At 38.0% G+C, this 22,173-nt stretch overlaps 2 protein-coding genes across 4 annotated transcripts in view; both read right to left on the reverse strand.

Moving 5' to 3' along the window:
* Positions 1–311: 311 nt before the first annotated feature.
* On the reverse strand, positions 312–15,469 carry wnt5a (wingless-type MMTV integration site family, member 5a). 3 transcript variants are annotated; one of them, XM_047363534.1, is made up of 5 exons: positions 15,331–15,469; positions 11,908–12,056; positions 10,090–10,337; positions 3,622–3,914; positions 312–2,157 (listed from the first exon to the last, which is right to left on the reverse strand). In XM_047363534.1, the coding sequence occupies exons 1-5, from the start codon at positions 15,406–15,408 to the stop codon at positions 1,699–1,701; spliced, it is 1,227 nt and encodes a 408-aa protein (XP_047219490.1). In that variant the 5' UTR covers positions 15,409–15,469; the 3' UTR covers positions 312–1,698. The 3 variants fall into 3 exon arrangements, with proteins under 3 accessions (XP_047219490.1, XP_047219509.1, XP_047219500.1); XM_047363553.1 differs by lacking the exon at positions 15,331–15,469 and adding an exon at positions 14,929–15,289; XM_047363544.1 differs by lacking the exon at positions 15,331–15,469 and adding an exon at positions 14,385–15,287.
* A 4,120-nt stretch (positions 15,470–19,589) lies between these two features.
* The window catches only part of LOC124867204 (ERC protein 2-like), a 263,676-nt gene continuing 261,092 nt past the window's right edge, over positions 19,590–22,173 (reverse strand). Inside the window, exon 21 of the mRNA XM_047363523.1 lies at positions 19,590–21,507. The gene's annotated coding sequence lies outside the window, so the exon portion shown is untranslated. The remainder of the gene's footprint in view (positions 21,508–22,173) is intronic.

Raw genomic sequence — 22,173 nt, forward strand, 5'->3', positions numbered from 1 at the left:
TGTTCAAAGCTGTGATTGTGATTCCCTGAACAACTTACAGCTGTATTTCCAGCAAAAAAGTGGTTCTAAAAAGCATTAAATCAGTAGGGTTGAATACAAATGCATGCCATAATTTTTATTTTTATTTGAAAAACAGGTTTCAACACCATATATGGTTTATCCTTTTACTTGACAAGTATGTGCAAATGTATGTTTGTATATCACAAAATAAATCTCACTATATAAACGCTGCTCAACATTTTTCACAATAGGACGGAAAACTAAAAGGCAGAGACAATTTTAAGAAATAATGGGATTAAAAACATCTCTGCTAGTTTTACATTTCACGTTTATTGAAAGAAAGAAGAGCATTGAGTCAATTTGTAAAACGTAACAAAATAACTATAACACATGAAGATCAACAAATCTCAAATTCATTAGAGAAGCTTATAAATACATATTGTTGAGTAGTTGGAATTATGCCTAATGAGAGTTGTCACAGGGATCATAGCAAGGTGAAAATCAAGGATTAAAATCTGAACATATATGAAAGAATTGGTGTAACAGTAAAGCCAAATGTGGGTGAAAGGTTTCATCTCGAACAATAAGGTGCATTTCCCTTTTACAAAAACAGTGAAGCTTTGTGTGTCAGTGAGAAACAACATTTTGGAAAAGTGACCTTAAAACAGACTAAATTATAAATTTTTTAGAAACAATACTTTTCTTTCTTAAAGCTCAAAGGAAGATGGGGTTAAAAAAAATAAATACAGTTTATTGATTGGTTGGATAGACTATGCTGTAGTATTTACAAAGAGCGTTTAATATTTCACCATTGTTCACCACAACATTGCCCATATATATTTGAACCATGATAAGTACTGTGGAATAATGTTAAATGAATAATCTGAATTAATATGGAAAAAAAGGAGGCTACGATATGAATATATGGATAACAGTTGAAGAGACGCATACAGACAGGTTAAAGTCTGTGCATCAAAGTGCATTATGAACAAAAGGCCTGTTGCAGCACCTGGGGAAGGTTAAGGCTTCTGGGACAGCTTGATAAATGGCCCAGTCCCCCCGCCAAAAAATATATAGCCATTTCACTGTAGTCCTTGTAATGCAAGGATTCACAAAAGAATCAAACATCTCAATTATTCCTGCTCATGTGTTGAGAAGTGACAAATAAGGAGTGCAGTCTAGCTTTGAACTGGCCCTGTGAAGATCCACACATGGTACACATGCTTTCTCCTCTTAATCTGGTCATTCCTGATCAACTCATCGGAACCTCTGAGCCAACTACGAGACAACATCAGACATCACTTTTGATAGAAAATGTAAGGAACAGCTCAACTTCGCAGACAGCATTTATCAGTGTGGGCCACTTGCAAAGAAATTATGTTTTCTAGTAAAAAACAAAAAATGGTAAGAAAAGGTTGACTGCTTTAAGAAACTTGAAGATAAAAGAAACATAGCTGATAAGGACTGGGCCAGAATAAAAACATAGCAATCTGAAAATAAATATTTCACAATACTCTTGGTTTCTAAAAAAAAAAGTTTTTTTGTTTTGTTTTTAAGAGGGTCTTTTTGCAAATGACATAATTGTTTAACTCTATAAATATAATTTATATAGTTTCTTTCTTCAATCCTCTCTCTGTGCTCCACCGCTCATGAATTCACAGATGTACACCCATCATCCACAAGGCAACACATCTCTCCTCATTTGCAGACAAATTGGTCTACAATTTTGGTGCAGCGCTTGCACTTCACGTAGCAGCACCAGTGGAACTTGCAGTTACAGCGCTCCACTATCTGGGCCTTGTACTGGTCATAACCTCGGCCGCAGCACATCAGCTCGCACCCATCCATGCCCTCTGATGTCTTGTTGCAAAGGCGCCCTACTGTGCCCAGGGAGCCAGTGCTTTGGTTCTTTAAGCAGTAGTCTGGACTCTGGTCGATGTGCACCAGATCGTTGCCCGTCGGAGGGTTGAAATTGCTGTGCATCGGCACCAGTTTGCCACGAGAGTTGAGCTTCATGGCTGCGGCACTGTCGTACTTCTCCTTCAGAGCGTCGCCCACCTTACGAAAGTCGGCCAGCTGCAGCCAGCATGTCTTTAGGCTGCAGGAGCCCGACACGCCATGGCACTTGCATGACACATCGGCGAGGTTTGACACAGCCTTAAAGTAAGAGAAAAAGTATGAAGCAATGTAAACAAATAGATAAAAATGTTTTTGAAAAACCCTGCTGCTAACCCTGCTAAAACTTTCACTTGCAAAAATATGCATACCTCTTGAAATTTTTACATTTTGTCTTCTTACAACCACAAGCCTCTGTTTGTGAGTTTTAGGGCTATTGTTAATAAAAGAAAAAACAATTGGCCACGGAGGAGTAAATTTCCGCAAAGAAACGTAAAAAGTTCTAGATGAATTTCACATATTTTCAAGAAAAACAAATTATAAGAAAAGCATTCTCTGATGTTGAAAAGTCGTTAGTTTGCAAGAAAAAAAAAAAGATAATTTTCCATCATGTATTTATAAGATATTCTTTGACAATGTAATATCTCAGAGGTTTCTTATGTAACATTAAAGCACAAAGAGCATAATAAAGACCAAGGATTTTATTTTTAGTTTATTTTTTACTTACAGAGGTAAATCCCATAGAGAGACAAAGTCTCATTTTTAAGAGCAACCTGTTTTAAATAGACATCAGTAGGGTTGGTTATAAAACAATATCCTGAGCTATGAACATCTCAGTCCACTTTATAAAACATAGGTAGGAACTACTACAAACCTATCAAGCCATGGCCATCAATCTAAACTGACATGGCAGACAAGAAGAGCTTTAATCAGAAAATAAACAGAGAGGCACATGGTTACTCATTGAGAACCGCAGCTCAGGTGGGAGTGTGGCAATAAAACCATTATTCAAAAGGAAGCTTTAAGAAGCTGGTTTTGCAGTTTGCCACAAACCAAGTAAGGAACACAATAAACATGTGCTAGAAGTTACTCTGCTCAGAGGAGGGCAAATATGGACATGGAAAAAAAAAAAACATGTTTCCTTTCTATTCTGTTTCTTGTATTTATACCTTTTGATATGGCATTTTCTGTGTTGTTTGCAACATAGATCCTAATATAATACACTGACAATTCAATGTTACATTAAGAGAGAACATTAAACAAGTATGAATACTTTTGCAAGGCACTGTACAAGCACTGCTTGTAACTTTTCTCCAGAAAAAAAAAGAAAGATATTGAATTTGCTCTCATAAGGAATTACTTTACTTTTGTGGGCAGCATTATCCTGACTAAGTCTCCAAAGGTCCACAACATAAAACGTCCACTCATTTGTTCAACTTGAAAGGGAACAGTCTGGCCACAGAGATCTAGCATTATGTTTTTTTCTCACGTTGATTCAAGATGTTTGGAAAGGAAAAACCCCAGAGCTGTCTCCAACAACTCTCTCCCCATACACATCAAAGCTGTGGAGGGAGTGAACAGACAGAGCTGTTAAACAGATGATCATCTAGAATCTGTTTTACGGACCTGGATTGTCTCACTTCTAAAACTGTCTGTTTTTCTCTTTCTGCACCTTTAAACTTGTTTCTTATCAGATGACATAAAAGGTCAGCGTGGATGACTTACCCTCCTTCCTGCCTCATTATTGTGAAGGTTCATCTGCAGCCTTGCACTGTCGTATGAGCCTTTCGGATAGCTCTTCTCCCTCTCGCGGGCATCTACAAATTCCTTGGAAAACCTGTAGCCGTAGTTGAGGTTGTCTCCACAGCCGCCCCACAGCCAGTCTCTCTGTAGATCTTTGGGACGAGCGGCCCGACTGCACCCGCAGCTGTTGAGCTCGCCTTCTCTGCAGGCACGGCTCACTGTGTTCACCACCCCTGCTGCGCTGATGGCATAGGTGAACGCCGTTTCCCGACTGCCTGCAGATACACAAACATGAGCATCATATCAGGTTTGACACACAGACTGAAAGAGAAATTGTTGAATATGAGAAAAGTGATACATTTTTCTCTTTTTTTAACAAATAAGAACCTCAAAACGTTAGTGTGCATTTTTATTCATACCCTTTTTACGCTGATACTAAAAATACTACAGAGCAACCAACTGCCTTCACAAGTTTCCTAATTAATAAAAAGAGTCCACTTGTGTGTACAGTAATTAACAAACTGCATCATGAAGACCAAGGACTGCACCACAAAGGTCAATGATGAAGTTGGAGCAGTTTAAACCACTGGTTTAGCCAAATGCTTGGTAATAAAACGTGATTACAAGCATTGCACATCACATGGAGCCCTGTTTGGTTTATCATCCAAAAACGGAAAGAGTATGGCACAACTGCAAACCTGGCTGGCAACTTTAACCGATTGGCCAGGAAAGGAAAATATTATTCAGAGCAGAAGCAAAGAAGCCCATGGTAACATGGGAGAAACTCGGGTCAGATAATCTAAGAATGTGAAAACTGTTAGGCTTGAACTCTATAAACCTAACCTCCATTGAAAAGTGGCGAGAAGAAAGCAACGTTAAAAGAAGAAGTCATAAGAAGTTCAGTTTGCAATTTGCCTCAAACCATGAAGAGGATACAAAAGGTGCTCCGGTCAGATGAGACCAAAACACAGCTTTTTAATCCGACAAACAAAACACTATGTGTGGCGTAAGAAAGGCCTGAACATCACCCTCACCACCATGAAACCTGGGGACAGGAAGACAGGTCAAAGTTGACGATAAGATGGAGGGAGATAAATAAAAGGACCATCCTGTGAGAAAACCTGCTTGAGGCTCTTGAATATTTACATAGGTTTCACTTTCCAGCAGGGCAATGACCTTAAACATATAGCCAAAGCAACAATAGAATAGTTTTGACCAAAACATAATTTATTATAATGGTCCAAACCTCAATCCAACTGAGAATTTATGGCAAGACTTCAACATTTTTGTTCACAGAAACACTCCCGTCTGACTGAGCTTGAGATATTTTGTGAAGAAGAATAGACAAAAGGTTTAGTCTCTAGATGAGCGAAGCTGGTAGTCATACAAAAGACTTGAAGCTGTATACGTAGTGCAAGCTGGTTCCACATGGTACTGGCTCAAGGGCGCTTAAATAATTTCCCTTCCACTTCACAGCTATGTGCTACTTCGGTTTGGTCTATCACATAAAATCCCAAGAAAATATGTTGAAGTGTGTGGTTGTAATGTGACAAAACAATGAAAGGTTCAAGGGGTATGAATACTTTGCAAGGCATTGTCTCCATTTTTGGATGCCAAGCGTTGATGTTTATTTAATATTAGTCTCAGTGTCATTCTAACTTAAGAGTGTGCTGTGTTATGAGATGTGATGTCACATGACAGCATTCACCATACACTTAAGATTACAGAGAACCTCCGCCAAGTTTAGCAGGCTCGTCATTGACAGCATGTTGAACAGTGTAATCTGGGTTGCCATTATTGGGCTGCAGCCAGAGAGAATACAGCGCCCTCAAGTGACAGAGATCCCTCTTCACAAGCCACTAGCGGTTGAGCAAAATTAAAAGTGACAGCGACTCTTTCAGTTTGTCTGTCATGAGTGAATGATCCTGGAGCCACCGTTCCACGTTTTCTACCATAACATTTCCACTAAAAAGAGACAAGAGATGGAGAGAAAACAAAAAGACACAGAAACGCACATGAGCTGCACATGTTGTCATTCCAACAAGGCCACAGACCAGTTCAGAAAACTGAGATGAGATGATAAGCAACTCGAGAAGACCCAGACAACAAAACTATGAAGCTGCTTGGTAGGATGTGAAGAAGAGGACTACTAGAGAATATAAACTCGTAGTTCATATACTTAGTAGGCCAAATCTATAGGGATTTAGCTATAATGAAATCAACAGATGGGAGGAAAAGAGATTGGTCAAGAAAAAGAAAATAACAGAGCAAGAAACACAAATTCATTTGACAAGTCTCAAAGGTCTTGAGGTAGATAAGATCAGTGAACCTGGGGGATTAATTAGTTGTGAACAACTTTTAATCCAACCTGAGGATATTGGCCTAATAGTGGAACTGTGGACAGACAGACTGATCTTCCAGGTTGCCGCCTCCGTGCTAATGCACTATAACCTTGAACAAGCACAGCCACAAAAGAGGGAATCTGAACACAATCTCACTCTGCTGTCCTGTTTTAAAGCTTTCACACGGACAAATATAAAGTGGAGGACATGTTTATCCATCCCAGATTGGACCAAGACCAGATCAATGCTGGGGAGGGACAAAAAAATGAAAGACCAACAGCATATAAGGTTAATTGAGGACTCACTTGTGGAAAATAGAAGTACTTCACAAATCTGATGCAAATGGTTAAGTGTTAAAAAAAAAAAATCAAAACAGCAGATTAACTGTAAACCCCACATTTAACATAAGAACTAGAAAGGCTAATACAACAGTGGATCAGTTAGCTAAGGTGTTAAGTTACGCTACTGTTCTCAGTGTAAAAAACGTATTTGCTGAAAACATTTGTTCATAAATCATTGTTGCTCGAGTGAAACTGAAGGAAACCGACAACTATATTCGGAAAAAGATTCTCTCAATTTGGAATTTCCTAAAACCTGAAGTGATTCCAATAGCAGATCTCTGCGGGATGAAGGTCAAATTTGAAAGCCAGTGTTTCTACAGTAATGAACTCATTTAAATCTAATGGGGGAAAGAGATGGGGCAGGTAATTGAGCTAACATTTCTGAACAAATGAACAATTTTATGCCAGGATTGCTAGTTTGCTGTATGTTGCAATTTGTGATTATAAGGCATTTTTATGTTACAAGTTCCACATATTATACTGTCATATAAATCTGTCTTTTATTCCAGTTCAAATATTGTACAGTTAAAAAATTTTGTTTTTCACAGTTCCAGTTGTTTTTAACTTGTTAACCATGTCTGTTTTTGTCGATACAGGTAGGTTTAGGTGATAAGCTAATGTTCTGACTTGTGAAAATCAAGACAAAGGAAGTCATAGATTACAGATTAAAAGTTCATAAATAATCTGAACAATACGAATTGTTTCAGCTTTAATTGTAGCATCAGTAATTTTGTAAAACGCATTTTTTAAAAGGGGGACTAGGACCCCTAAAGCTACTCAAATTAAATATAGAATTATTTTGTTTTTTATTTATAGTTTGAGATTATGCTAGTGAAAATAAAGATACATTTTGATCAGAAGACTACCCCATTTTTCTTTGCTAATAAATGAGGAGCATGCTACATCTGCTAAAAACCTCCTCCATCTGATATAGGAAGATATGGCCTCTCTCAATTTATGTGCCGGAGAGCAGAAAATAAAGAAAATATTGACTGTTGTTCACAATGACCACTGATAACCATTCTCGCTTAAGCTCCTTAAAGACCCATGAGAGTAAACTGGGCTGTACACCCCCATTGTAAATTTGGATCTGCAAAAAACAGTGCAGTTACATATTTACTTTTAAAACAGCTATTTCTCAGAATAATAAGTGTGTGATTTAGAGAAACTATTTTTTTAAAGTTTTATTACATTTTTGCGATGGAGTAATTATATATATATATATATATATATATATATATATATATATATATATATTTTTTTTTTTTTTTTAATGCATTGGAATTGAAGTTATTGAGGGTTACTCGAATGCACTTAAATTTCAACATTCCACTTGAACATCCTGGTCTCATAACTAGATGTTCTTAAATGTTCCAAAAAACTAACTCAAAAACAGGGAACAGGGCTGGGTAGTTCTGGGATTTGACACCTTATTGTGCTCCAGTTTTGTTTTGTTTTAAATTGGAATTTGCTTTCACTTTTCCTTCTTTCAGATTGCTTTCTTATCTTTTATGAATTTGATCTGTTTTACTCCTTTTGAGTTAACTTTAGTTTACAGTCCAACTTGCATGATTTTGATTGTGCTTTCAGGATACACCAAATTTTACATTATGGCATGAATTACCATCTTGAAGATGGACAAGAGTATATTTTGTGGTTATGTGGAAAAAAAAACAACCCTTATTTTCCTTTATGTACTTTGTGCAAATCATCTGCTAATGCAGTTGAAAAAGACACACACAAGATAAATTTGTTAAATTCTCACACCACGAGCAATGAGTGTAATCAAAACCAATACCAAATGCAATCCAATTGCTTTTTGTGACTTCAGCAGTCAAGACTGCTGGAACTCTGCAGTAATCACAGCACAAACATATTATGTTAATTATACTTAGAGCATTTATATACTGAAGGGAAACCAAACCAAGTTAACCAAAACAGTTAATCCACAAATGGGTTTTAAGTTGAGCAAAACTTAGCTAGTAAACTCTTAAGTTAGTAAAAATCATTTGAGCCCACGCCGCATAAATCTACAAGCACACACTAACAGACGCTGTAACGTCTGACAAATTGATATATTGGAGCGTAGACTTTCTACTCTCCTATTATGTTTAAATACAGGCAGAAAGCACTCATTCAAACTGTGTGTGTGTGTGTGTGTGTATTAGACCATCTCCGATTAATCAGGGGGAAAGCAGATTCTCTGTCTCCCTCCTGCTCCATGTCAGGGGCTGTATTTGTGGGCCAAAGCCACATGTGATTTATCCAGCAACCTCACCCATCAACTATTCCCTTCACTCAGCTGCTGAGAATCATCAGCTCCATGCATTTCACACACAGACATATATTTTTTAAACAACAAAAAAGGAGGTCAGTTTGTGAATTATATATATAAAACAAATCATAATCTCACACTACTTAACCATGGCTAACACATCCAGAGGCTTGCAAACCTGTTTATGCCCTTTAAATATTTTAACATTGCGTCCTGTTACAACCTCAAACCCAGCAAGATAGACCAACACAACGGAATGCATAATTGTAAAGCGGTTTTCTGTTTTTCCCAATGATGAGACATCATAAAAGTTTGGCCTACATCTGTTTTCTGCCCTTTTTACTCCAATGCTCCTATGTAAAGTCCAATGTAATTAAATACCATGAAAAGTAACCTATGTTGGAAAACATAGTCCACCTGTGTATAATTTAATATCTATATAAATACAGTTGTTCTGCCTTGGCTGTTTGTTAGAAAACATTAATGAACAAACAGTATCCTGAAGACCAAGGAACACACCAGAGAGGTTACGGATAAAGTTATGGAAAGGTTCAGGCTGAGATAGGTTATAAAAATACCCCAAGATTAAAACATGTTTTGGAGCACTGTAACTCTGGAGGAGCTCGAAGACACATTGCGCAGGAATGAGAATCTGTTGACGAGACAAATATTAGTTGTGCACTAGAAAAATCTAAACTTTTTTGAAAAGTGGGAAGAAGAAATGCATTGTTGAAACAAACCCATAAAAATACCAATCTGGCATAAGCTATGTCAGATACACAACAAACGTGTGGATGGAGGTGGTCAGATGATAAAATGTTAACTTTTTTGATTACATGTAAAACATTATGTGTGGTGGAAAACTAACTCTCTGAACATAATCTCCATTGTGGAAGATAGTGGTGGCAGGATCATGCTGTGGGGATACCATTAAAGCCAGAGGTTACCTCTCCATTAAGAGATTAGATCAAAGAATTTTCATGTCTAATAATAGTTTGGTCAAAGAACAGACCTAAATCCAATTGAGACCGTGGAAGAACTTCAAAATTGTTATTCACAGCTCTCAACTCAATCTGCTGAGGTTGAGCTACTTATGTAAGCAATTTGGTAGAGATATGCCCCCAAATATTTACAGCTTCAATTGTAGCTGAAGGTGGTTCTACAACTGTTCAGGTGGGCTGAAAACAAATGCACACTTCAGATTTTTATCTTTAATTTTTTTCTAAGATTCTGTATATTTACCCTTACACTTTATAATTATGCACTATTTCTGTTGGTCTATCACACAAAACCACAAAAATACATTGAAGTTTGTGGATGTAATGTGACAAAAAGCAAAAAAAAAAGTATACAAATGCTTTTGTAAGGCATTGTAAACTATACATATCACTCTGGTGAGTAGGTGCAGCTAGAACTAAATATGTCCCCCTTGGTTTCCTGTATGTGTTGTAGTACTTTCATTTTTGTTTTACATATATGGACAATTTCTTACCTATTTGCATGACACGTCCGAAAACAGAGGAGTTGTCCACAGTGCTGCAGTTCCAGCGCCGGTGCCTGAACTGGTACTGGCATTCCCGAATCCCCATTTTGGCACCTTCACCAATAAACTGCATGTGGTCCTGGTAGAGCTGGCACAGTTTCTTTTGGCCCTGAGATAGGCCCACCAGCTGGCTGCACAGAGGCTGGGCCCCGATGATGTAGGCCTCTGGGATCAGTAAAGGGTTCATGGCCAAAGACCTAGGGGGTTGGGGGGACACACAGTGCAGTGTTTTCACTCATGTGCCACTGAAACAGATGTATGGAGGTTTTACAGGCCAAGGCCATGATGAGCAGTTGATTTCACTTGATTGAGTTTGAGAAAGGTATGTAAATCATTGCAATGAGAGGTATTTAGTCAGTGCCATAAGTAAAACCTCTGCATGTAAGCTTGCCTTGGGTTATACACAGTGTCCCTGAGAGCTGGGGGCAGTTCAAGTGCTATTCTCTGCGTTTAGAGGGTGATGAAAGCAAAAACTATCCAGAATTTTATTGAACACAATGTTGCTAAGAATGCTCTGATCAGGTTTTTCTTGGGCAAAAAAAATTTTCATTTTGCTTTGGATTCTGACCTGCCGATTCAGATTTTGTTTTTTGGCCTACATTCTTTTAATTAAAACATTCACGAGCTCTTTTTGTCCAGTGACCTGTTGATCTGCCTAAAATAATGAGCCTCCAGGTTTGCACAACTTTTATGTGCCAAATATAGAACATCCTGATTGTTTAAGTCAAATGCTGCATTCAGGAAAAAGAAACAAATCATGAATGTACTCAAGAAGATAGCAAGAACCAACATTTATAAAGCAACAGAAAGATGAACACCATAGTGAGCATCTGGTTCCAGGCCACAGGACAATTAGAGCAGCCCATCTCTGAGACCCCAGAGAGACACAATTAGCCCCCAGTGTAACCTGATCGACTGAGGAAACTCACCAGCGAGGGAAGGAATACACCGATACATACACATCAAGACACATTGCAGGGGGAAAAAAAATCATTGCAGTGTCTCAGCACTCAAACACACATGCAGATTGATGCTCTGTCAACATCCACCTTTAAATCATTCACACCTGTGAGTTCTCTCTAAAAGGAAACAGAAAGAAAGACTTTTTTTTTTTTGCCTCCATGTCAACTCTCTAAAGGATCCCTGGTAATGTAGGAGTCTTCAGCAGAGTTTGTAATTGGACTCAGTATTTGAACTTTCATGTAGCTGCTCACTGAGGGAAGTCCATTAGTGTAGATTTTTCTATCCAAATTATTTCCTTAATGGGCTTTCATCTTGCAAAACAGTTGCCTTTATCTGATTAGTATTTAAAAACTGTAAAAATGTCATATTTACATTCCAGATCCAACATTCATAAACTGAAATGCTCATGAAGGTTTTTAGCTGAAAATGTTGATCTTATTAATAAATGTGCCTAATATTTCTGAAATATTCATAATTTGGTTTAGGAATACAAAAAAATTAAGAATCAAAGGTAAATTGTATTGTTGGGAAGCTATGTGCAACAGTCAGCATGTTGTACAGCTAGCTGAAAAAAACGTATGGTATAAAAACACAAAACGTAAACTGTCTCTCAAAGTGTGTAAAGAAAACTTAACATAAAAAAGAAAACTTAACATAAATTACACCCTGTGCATTTTTCCAAGATTTTATACAAGTTTGTGTGAGGCCCCCCCAAAAACCAACATATTAAAAAATACATTGAAAGTACACCGCTAACAAATTCAGACAAGCAAAAATCATGTACAGGCAGAAATGCATACATACCACCATGAGTTGGCCTCCACGACCACCTGCATGAGGAGCGTGAGGAGTGTAAGGGCAAAAACACAGTGCCTGGAGTCTAGCAAGCTGCCAAAGGGCCAACAAATTGACCGCTTTGCACAACCCAGCCCCATGTTCATACTGCCAGAGATCTGCAAGAGAAAAAAAAAATGCATTTTACTCCTGATGCTTCTTTTATTTATTTTGCACTATTCAGTGTAAAAATGTGCATGTTATTTAAAGATTTCAGCTAAATTTACTTGTGTGCAGCAAAAATGTGAGAGTGACGAGAGCCCTGAGGCCATCAGCACTTGGACAACAGAGCCAGAAAAGTCATTTAGTCTATGTGTGAATCACAGAAGACTGACAGACATGCAACCCAAGAAGAAACAATGGTCATGAAACTCCAGACACATTCCTGAGACCAGCCGGGGGAGGCCTAACGTTTGATTTTCTGGAGTTGCATTTTACTGTAAAAATTGTTCAGATAAGACATCTAAAATTAAACAATAAAATGTTTTGGGTTTCGATGTAAGTGGTTATCAAATGTATTACCAATTTAATGATCTTATTGACAGGGTTGTTCTTTGTTGTTTTTATGCTAATATTTTGCTTGTATTTGGGAACTGAAAATAGCATATAATTTTTCTTTTAGCTCTTATAATTTTAATTTCATGTAATTTTACCGGAAAAATTATACAATAAAAAAAAGGCACGTTTAAGAAAAATAATTTATAAAAAAAAAAGATTCTGAGGTGAAGGTGCGTGTAATCTAAAGAATATTCAAGATGTCATTCTTTTAATAGTTTAACTCAATTTCCATTCTCATTAATGGGATTTCAGGTAGACACGAGCCACGTTTTGAGTGCTGTTTTGGCAAGATTACCAAGTTTAAGAAACAAAAACGACAGCTATTGTTCAACAAATGCGAGATATCGGTGCAGCTCGGCGCAGGCGGAAAATAAGTCCAAATAATTGCCCGTTATTTTGCAAACCCAGCCGCCATGCCAGCCTTCCAGCTGGGGTTCTGTGTAAATTTTGGGACTGAGGGAGCTGTGATTTGTCGCGTTCGTTTTATTTTTTAGGGTTGAGTCGGGGAGACACCTAAGTCTACCGAAACTCAAAGAAAAAGCCAAGTTTGTGCAAAATTACGCTTGCACGCACTCACGCACAGAACACGCACGCATGAGCATGTGTTTCGAGTTTGCGTGCAGCCTCGTTGATAATTAGCAAGCTTGTTCTTTCCGCTTTTTTCTACAGAAATAAAAGCAGTAATTAAAAAAAAAAAAAAGCAGGCGGCTTTGTTCAGATTTTAAAGTATTTATGGCGACGGGTTTGAAAAGAAAACAAGCAGCTACCTCTTATAATAATAACCTTTTTTAAATTTGACATTTAAATGCAGAAAACGCAAAATGTATAAAAAGATTGTTTTTCCATTAATACCCAAAAATGTATATTTAAAAATATATATTTAATTCGCTAAATGTATTATTATTATTATTATTATTTATGTTATTTTCATTATCATTATTAATTATTATTATTATGCACCGCCATCATATGTTGTGTAAACCCATGCGCTCAGTGACCCTTGATAACGATTTGACCCGAGAAAGGCGTTCGAAGAACTTTGCCAGATGACTGATGACTGCTCTGCGGATTTTTGTCGGTGGAATCAAACCAAAGAAATTTCCACATGAGAACAATAAGAATACTGTCGTGGAGAAGAATTACCATAAACAGCTGCTCTAAGTGCTAAAACGGGGGAAATGATCAGTGCTTCTAATCTATAGGGCCCATTTTAGAATCTGGAATTCTAGGGAAGAAAATTCTGTCAATATTTTGAACATCTTAGAAAATTCATTTAAACTATTTCTTCCATAAACCAGTCAATTGTAAGTTCTTATAATAAGAACTTACATCTTATGGGATTTTAAGGAGATGCGAATGGTAGCCATGAAGGAAAAGACATATTTAGTGACTACCAAAGTTTCACTAATGCACGAATTTTGTGCGCGCGCACACAAACAAAATTGAATGCGAACATTTCAGCACAAAAAAATTAATGAACTCGTTTCTTCTCCTTGTTATTTCCGAAAAACCAGGAGAGGGAGCCAGGTGCAAGGATTTGATTAGGAAGAACAAAGTGACATCACAGACATAGAAAATTTGGAAACTTCCGAAAATATCACTCACTTAAAGTGATCGCAAATACGTTTTGGGTGAAATCTGCTTAGTTTCGTGTTTTGCACGCCAGTATTTTGAAATGAGTCCCAATCAGCTAGAGTGTGGAAGATTTTGGAAGGGTAGCATGCTGTACACATCACATCTGTCAAGAACTTAAACCCACATCTTCATTCAAGATCAAATATTCCCAAAATTCTTTCCACTTCATCATATAGCGCGATTCTTAAAGATAAACACCGGCTGACGTGAAAATTTAGTCAAGCGGGAGACCCCATTGTACTACATATACTCACCAGGGAGCACAGCACGTTAGAAGTTGTAATCCACTCTCTGCCGACGATATCGATGAAATAATTCCAGGTCGTGCCAGGTGGATTTCAGTTTACTGAAGGCAAACCTCGCCGTTTTATTCGGATCTCTTGGAAAGTGCTTGATGGGGCTAAGAGCTTCTTCGTTTTCGAGTTCTTAGTGTGCAGGATCGCCCCAAAAAGTGAATCTATTAAAAGGGTTCCGTGCGCTTATAGCAGCTTAAATGTCTGGTGAAAATAGTGGAATATACGGGAATAAAACAAATAAAAACAGTGAGAGGAAATTATTTCCTTTCAGTTTTCAGTGCGTAAATGATGCGGCAGCAATTACTAAATAAACGCCAAAGTGCCACTGGTAGGATCGTAGGATGTCGCCCTACTTTGTCGACTTACTTCTGAATTAAAGTGGAGTGGAGAAACTCGCTGATTAAAGCTCAACTACATCAGAGCCAAAAAAAAAAAAAAAAAAAATTCTGTCATGCACATGAGATCCAGCCACTTCAGCCGCTCAAGTCATACCGCCCTTTACCTGCAGAAAGATCCACACGGTGATCCTCGCCACACACGACTTGTCAATTTACCTTCCATTCTGCAATGCTCTGATAATTTCCTCAGCCTGAGTAAAACGCTTTCACACATAAAAAAAGCAAAGTCCGTCGCTGCACAAATTCTTGATGTTTAAAAAAAGGGATTGGATCCAAACTGTAAACTCCAAAGAAAGAAAGATAACTTTCCCCTATCTTCCAAACGGCGCGGCTTGGCGAGCGTGCACGGTGCCAGGAGGACAGAGCGTGTGAACAGCGGCGTCTTTCCTTGGTTCCGATTGCTTTGTGCTCCCACGCTCTATGTGTGCGTCTGACTGCGTTCAAGTACAGAAAACTAACCCTCCCTCTCCTCACATCTCTCCCCCTTTTCCTTGCCTCTCTCTCACCTGCTCCAATTGCCTCCTCTCGAACTTGCACGGATGCGCAGCTCCGCAAAAAACAGAAAGAAATTCTTCAAGGCGCATGCGCTTCAAATTAATACCTCGTTTTCATCCAGCGTCTAACTTTTTAAGAAGCAAGGAATTTCAGCAAAGGTAAAGCGGCACAAGAGGAGGGGAGGAAGAGAGAGAGAGAGAGAGAGAGAGAGAGAGAGAGAGAGAGAAAGAAAGAAACAGAAAGGAGGGCGGAACAGGCTGTAACAAAACAAGCGTCTCTATTACCTAAAATAAACTTATAAAGCACCCGCGGCTATTAGCCCAACCATGCCAGGGCAGAGTCAGAGATTTTCACCGGCTGGAGATCAGGTTACCGCTTCAGCACAATCAAGACAAGCAGGTCCACACCGTGCGTTGCTTATACAAGCCGATCTCATCACCTGAAGGCCTGCGTGCATTACGGTCCTTGCGGTAGGCCTAATTATTATTTTATGGCACTCTATCTGAAAACAGGCTGCAGAAATCTGGCCGCTTCCAGGTCGATATTTTTCAATGAGTCCGACGGCCGAGGAGGAGGGGGCGCAAAGTGGCTAATAGTTTCACACAGGAAGGCTCTGAATCGGCCTGTGCTCAGTGAAGGCACCTCTGATGTATATTCCGCCGAACAGGATTCCGAATGGATAGAGGAAATTAAGATTAAATAATCAGTAAAATAATTAAAATATTGCTAATATTAAGGTGAGGGAGCATAGGCGTCATTATCTGCCTGTTTGCCAGCACTTAATCTTATACATACTGCATTTAAATAAAGAAGAAAATAATTGAAAAGTTTATTTCAGGAAATAATACAAAAAAAAAAACAACTAATTTTTGGCCTTTTTTTAATGACCATGGCTTACTGGTGATGGAAACCGAAAATTCAGAAACTCAGAAAATAAGAATCTTACAGTAGACCATGTACAAATATTAACTGAAAAATGTCAAGGGAGGTGTTAAGGAAGCCCGGGTTGCTTTAACAGTACCCTTCTGCTTGTCTGCAATGCTAGGTCTCTGTCTTTACTTCTTCTTGACAATACTTCATAGATTCTCAATGAGGTTCAGGTGAGGGGACTTGGTGGTGCTGACCTTGGACTTAAAAAAACCCACCTACATCAGGAGATCACACAACTCCCCAAATCAACACTGCCTGTGGAAACTTCATACAGGACGTCAAGTGGATTCTATGCCACTCCACTAGTCCCCCAGACTCTGGGACAATGAATTCCAAATGAAATGCAACATTTACTTTCATTTGAAAAGAGGACTTTGTCTGACTGCCTGTGTGTGGTGGCTCTTGAAGCACTGACTCCAGCCACCGGCCACCCTTTGTAAATCACCCCCATACTCTTGAATTGGCTTTGTTTCAGAAGCTTCTTAAAGCGGAAGTTATGATTGTGTGCCTTTTTCTTCCACACTTTTTCATTCTTCTCAACTTTCTTTTAACATGCTTGTTTATTGCTCTCTGTGAACAGCCAGCTTCCTTAGTATTTATCTTTTGTGGCCCACCTTTCTCGTCAAGGGTGCAAATGCTTGCCTTAGGGACAAGACTCAGGTCAGCAGTCTTTCCCATCATTGTTTAAGCCATAACCTGGCCATGCATTTCTTTATTAAAAATCTTTTTTTTTTTTTGTTTGCACTATGTCATATTCTTATTTTCTTAGAATCTGAAATTTGTTTTTTAATATTTACTATTAAAAAGTTAATTTATAGTTTATCAATGCTCTTTGGATCTCATTTGATAACATAAGGTACTTAACACAACAAAATGATTGGAAGAGGTATTGGTTATTTTACCAGTTTTATTCCATTTACTCATTGTGCTAAAATTACAACACAACATGAGGTCCACAGTCAATACAGCCATCTAGCAGAAACGTTTAGAGCACTCCATTCTTCCTTCTGCTGAAAAGCTTTATGGAGATGCCAATTTTATTTTCCAGCTGGACTTGGCATCACAGTTTTACTGTGCCCTACTGGCCTGACCTGAACAGAGAATCTATGGGGTATTGTCAAGAGGAAGATAAGAGATGCCAGATCCAACAATGGATATGACCTGAAGGCCAATATCAAAGCAATTATACTTCAGCAGAACCACAGGCTGATAACTGCCATGCCACACCACACTGGTACCAGTAATTCATACCAAAGGAGGCCCAACTAAGTACTGAGTGCATAGAAATCAAACTTTTCAGAATCCTCACATTTCATTTTAAAAATATTTGTTTATGTACTATTCAAATTTTCTGAGACACAGAATAATGGGTTTTCATTATTTGTAATCCATAATCGTCAAAATTACAAGAAATAAACGCTTGAAATATTTCACTCTTTGTGTAAAGGATCTATGAAATAGGTTTCAATTTCTAAAATCAGTGACAAAAATGTAACTTTTTCACCATATTCTAATCATTTGTAAAGTACCTGTAGATTTTGAATGCAGTGAAAAATGGAAAGATTCCTAATGTAATATACATCTCAAATGTTTAAACCCTTTTTAAAATTCCAAGACTGAAAAAAATTAACACCATGATAAATCGTTCAAAATTTTATTATGATGTATATTTTGTACAAATCCATAAAAGAACAAACCAGTTTTTTTTGTGGAACAATATAAAAAAGTTAAACAGCTGCGGAAACCTGATTGCATAAATGTGCACGCGATGAAACTTCACACCTTTAAGCACCTGTCAAACCCTTTCCTTTTTTGCCAGGTTTGCTGGCATTTTGAAAAAACATGTATTACATGGGTCTGAATGTGAAATGAAGATGATTTTGTGGAACATTAAGTCCTGTCATGTATTTGGTGTGTTTGATGCACTCCCATTGTTAAACATATGTGTTTAAGGAGAACAATGGAGTGTTTGACAGTGATCTGCTGTGTCATGAGTACTGGGCATGTTATTTTTCTGTGATGTCACTGGTTTATTTATTTTTATATTAAAGTATCAACTGACCATTATGCTCTATGAGTGCCACCAAGTGTTCAGATAATTATTTGCCAAATTAATCAGAAAGCAAGTGATGGCCTACATTTAAATTGGATTTTCAACAATCCCATGACTCTAGGTGAGTCAAACATTTGTCAGTCCAGCCCTATCCAACTTTTTTTTTTAAGGGGCTTCATAAATAAACGGCTAAACCAAAGTGTTGTGGAGTGCTTAATTTTTTCACTGCACTACACAGTAACGCTAAAGCTATCACTAAATGAATCCCTGTTGCAATATTGGAGTCTTAATTACTTTATTTCTGTTGCCGTGCACATGTGCATTACATGACTTATGTGAACTTCAGCGCTCGTGTGGAGACACTTTGACATGTCCAAACAATCTGTGGCGGAGTGGTTTATGTGGTGATCTGACTGAGAATGCTATAGTATTCAATGCGAAAGAAGTAGATTTGCAAGCGTCTGAAAAACCCAGAATTTAATCGAGGTGTGTGAGCTTTTGAGATCCACTTTTTAGATTACTTAAATTATGCCTTAATGATGTATTTCTGTATAGTTATCCAGCTTCTTTAAATGTAGCCTCTTTAAATTGATGCAGAAATGATAACACATTGATTTTGTTTGTACCCAAATGTACAGTTTCTTTGACATTTTATTTATGCTCCATATATATATTGTGCCAAATGTAGAGTTGCATTTCAAATGGTAATGTTAAAAACCTGCCACAATAAGTTTACCCAAAAAGAGAAAGTATCACACTTTGCTTCTGTGCATGACATCATTTTGTCAACTGTGCCAGCTGGAAAAAAAACAGATTTTCCACAAAGGACATAAACATAATTTAATTTGGAACTTACTAAAAGTGCTTACAAACCTCCATGAGTCCACAGGTTTGGTTCTAGCAATGTTACCTTGGTGGATGCTGGGGAGGCTGTGACTGCATCAGAGAAAACTTAAAACATGCTCAGCCACATTTCAGGATCCCCCCTGCCCCTCCTCTCTCTTCCTCCTCCTCTACCACCCTGTCTCACTACGTCCCCTTCCATCCCCCCATGTTGCCTCAGGAAGAAAACTGGGCAACATCTGGCTGAGTTTATGAGTGAGAGGGAGAGAGAATTGGTAGACCATGAAAACTGGGAAGAATTTTTTTTTCAGCTTGTGCAGAAGGCCATTGCTGAAACTGCCATTAGAGGCGGTGATATTTTAATCTTCTGAAAATGCTCAACTATGCAATGAAATTGACCAACAAGGCTTCTGATGTCATTCTGATAAAAACACATGTTGCCACTTAAGTGAAAAGTTTTATTCAAACAACATGAACAAACCGAAAGCTGCCAAACATTGTGGAATGAGCCAAGGGTGAATACTGTTATCCCCAGACTTTCACAGTCACTACAACTCAGTGAGCAGGACCAAACCACACACACACACACACAAACACACACACACACACACACACACACACACACACACACACACACACACACCCCTACATATACATTTTACAGTGACTGTACATATTAAGTAATTTACACACTGTCAAGCTGCTGAGTCACAACAATGCAGCAATTATTGTCACCACAAATCAACATTTAGTACAGTGAAACAATTAATAGTTTTTTTGAAATGCAAGTCACTTCAGTGTTAGATTAATCACAGAGATTCACAAGATTAATAAATAGACAATAAAATACATCACTCTTCAGTATAAGACACACAGCTGATGTAAAAAGAAGAAAAGAATAAGAGTGGCACTCAGATAATTCAGCTGTAGAAAATCAAACGGAGCACAACATTAAACAAAAGGAGAAAAGTAAAAACACTCAATTTTTCTTCACTGTAAACTGATTGAATATAAGCTGAATCTCTTCTTCTTTGCGTGAATATCAAGGTTAAATTTTTAAGTATGTGGATGAAATGTATTATGCAATGCCTTGCAAAATTACTTATATCCTTTGAACATTTTAATATTGCATCATGTTACAAACACACACTTTGGTGTGTTTTCATTGGGATTTTATGTTAAGGACCTACACACATTGGTAAATTTGCTAATATGGTGCCATCTGCTTTAGTCAAATGATACCAAAACTGAAATTTAGCCTACATGCATTGTGCTATGTGTGCCAGAAAAATAACTCTGCATACCATGCTGAACACATATCCTGGATGGTGAATCATTAAGATGGCAGAATTTGAATCAGCATCTAAAACCTGCTGGATACTGACTCTTGAGGACTGATGTTGGACACCCCTCATTTAGATCAAATCATATCCGTGTGTTAGAATGGCCTAGTGAAAGTTCAGGCTTAAATCGAGTTGTTTAACTGTAGCAAGACTTGAAATTCAATGTCACAGATACTCTCCATCCAATCTGACCAACAAAAAACTATTCTATAAAAAAACGAATGGGAGGAAAATAAAGTTTTTAGAGAAATAACCCAAAAGCTGTGCAGCTGCAATTGCAGCAAAAGGTGGTTCTACAAAGTAACTTCAGAAATATGCACTACTTTGTGTTGGTCAATAAAATCCCAATAAAATACACTTAAGTTTTGGTTCTAATGTGACTATAGTGTTAAAAGTACCAAGGGGTTTTGCAAGTACTAAAGATGGTTAAGTAAACTGGACATAATTACAGTCTTGGATAAAAGTTGAATCAGTTGCAGTTCCATCTTATTTATTTATCCTATTGGACTGGGGGAATTCCTTTGGCACGGTACATTGAGAAGGTCTTGGTCGGTGCTGATTTTGAGGTCCATGTTGTCATATTTACAAAGGTCCGATATTTAGCTGTAGAAGTAAACACATTCCTGCCAATGTAAACCTGAACAGGTATGGGTTTGGGGCTTGGTAGTCTGGATCAGCTTCATTTCACTTGCAGTCATCAGCACTGTTGTGTCTCTTTGTTAATGTGAAGTCAGGCCTCTATAGCACCACGGCACTGCAAAACGAATACAGCTTTCATACAGCCCAGGAATTCAAGGCAGGCGCTAGCTTCCCAATAATTATCCACAAGGAGCACGGATCCCCAGCAGGCCACTGCGTTAGTCTGTGAATAGGACTTTTTATCAGTGACATGGATATTCTTTAGCTTTTAAAAGCCAAATCTGATGCACTTTTGTATTTTTATAATGGGGTCTGAAAACAAGGATAGATTCTGTGGTCCTTGGAGCTGAAGCTAATCATTTCTGTGGGTCCAAATGCTGCTGTTGATAGAAACATTGAGAAAAAATTGAATTAGTAAGAGGTGGAATGCAAAATAAATCCTAAAACAAATTAGTTTCATCACAGAGTCACTTTGCTTGGTTTGGATAAACACTTTGGTTAACATCCCAAATATCAAATGCTCATTAATAAAGAGGTAAAAGAAACTATTGGAATGTGTCTTATTCAGACACACAACAGTCAGCAACAAGTCACTTCTTTCCTGAGGGCTGTGAAACAATGATGTACGTCTAGTTCACTGGGGGCGCCTCATTGGCTGAGCAAACATTCCCCAAAATAACTACCAATCACCGAAGATGCTATCATCGGTCACTCACAGTAGATATTGTGAAATAACTAAAGTAAACTTTGTTTGCCAAGAGCCAGAACTATGTACAGATAACACTATAGAACAGGCATAAAGACAGTGAAATTTGTAGAGCAATCTTGCTGACATGTCCATTGTGTAGTTCGTACAAAAAGGACTTTCAAATTATAAGGAATGTCTCTCTCTTCCTGCCTTACTCTGATTGGCTGCTAGGCAAAGAGGGATCATCCATTATATGCAGAGGTAAATAAACAGTTGTAGCAATTAAAGTCCCATCATTTGTTATGCATCGTATAGTGTTCATGTTGAGGGTATGTGCACATATGCAACTCTCCATGCA

The sequence above is a fragment of the Girardinichthys multiradiatus genome, chromosome 1 (genome assembly GCF_021462225.1).
Source record: "Girardinichthys multiradiatus isolate DD_20200921_A chromosome 1, DD_fGirMul_XY1, whole genome shotgun sequence".
NCBI lineage: Eukaryota > Metazoa > Chordata > Actinopteri > Cyprinodontiformes > Goodeidae > Girardinichthys > Girardinichthys multiradiatus.

Coding starts and splice junctions, on each gene's coding strand:
- wnt5a (XM_047363534.1), bottom strand. CDS start 15,408: ATGCGCCTTGAAGAATTTCTTTCTGTTTTTTGCGGAGCTGCGCATCCG. Junction 3,915..10,089: donor CGGACGTGTCATGCAAATAG/GTAAGAAATTGT, acceptor GTGTATCTGCAG/GCAGTCGGGAAACGGCGTTC. Junction 2,158..3,621: donor ATAATGAGGCAGGAAGGAGG/GTAAGTCATCCA, acceptor TCTTACTTTAAG/GCTGTGTCAAACCTCGCCGA.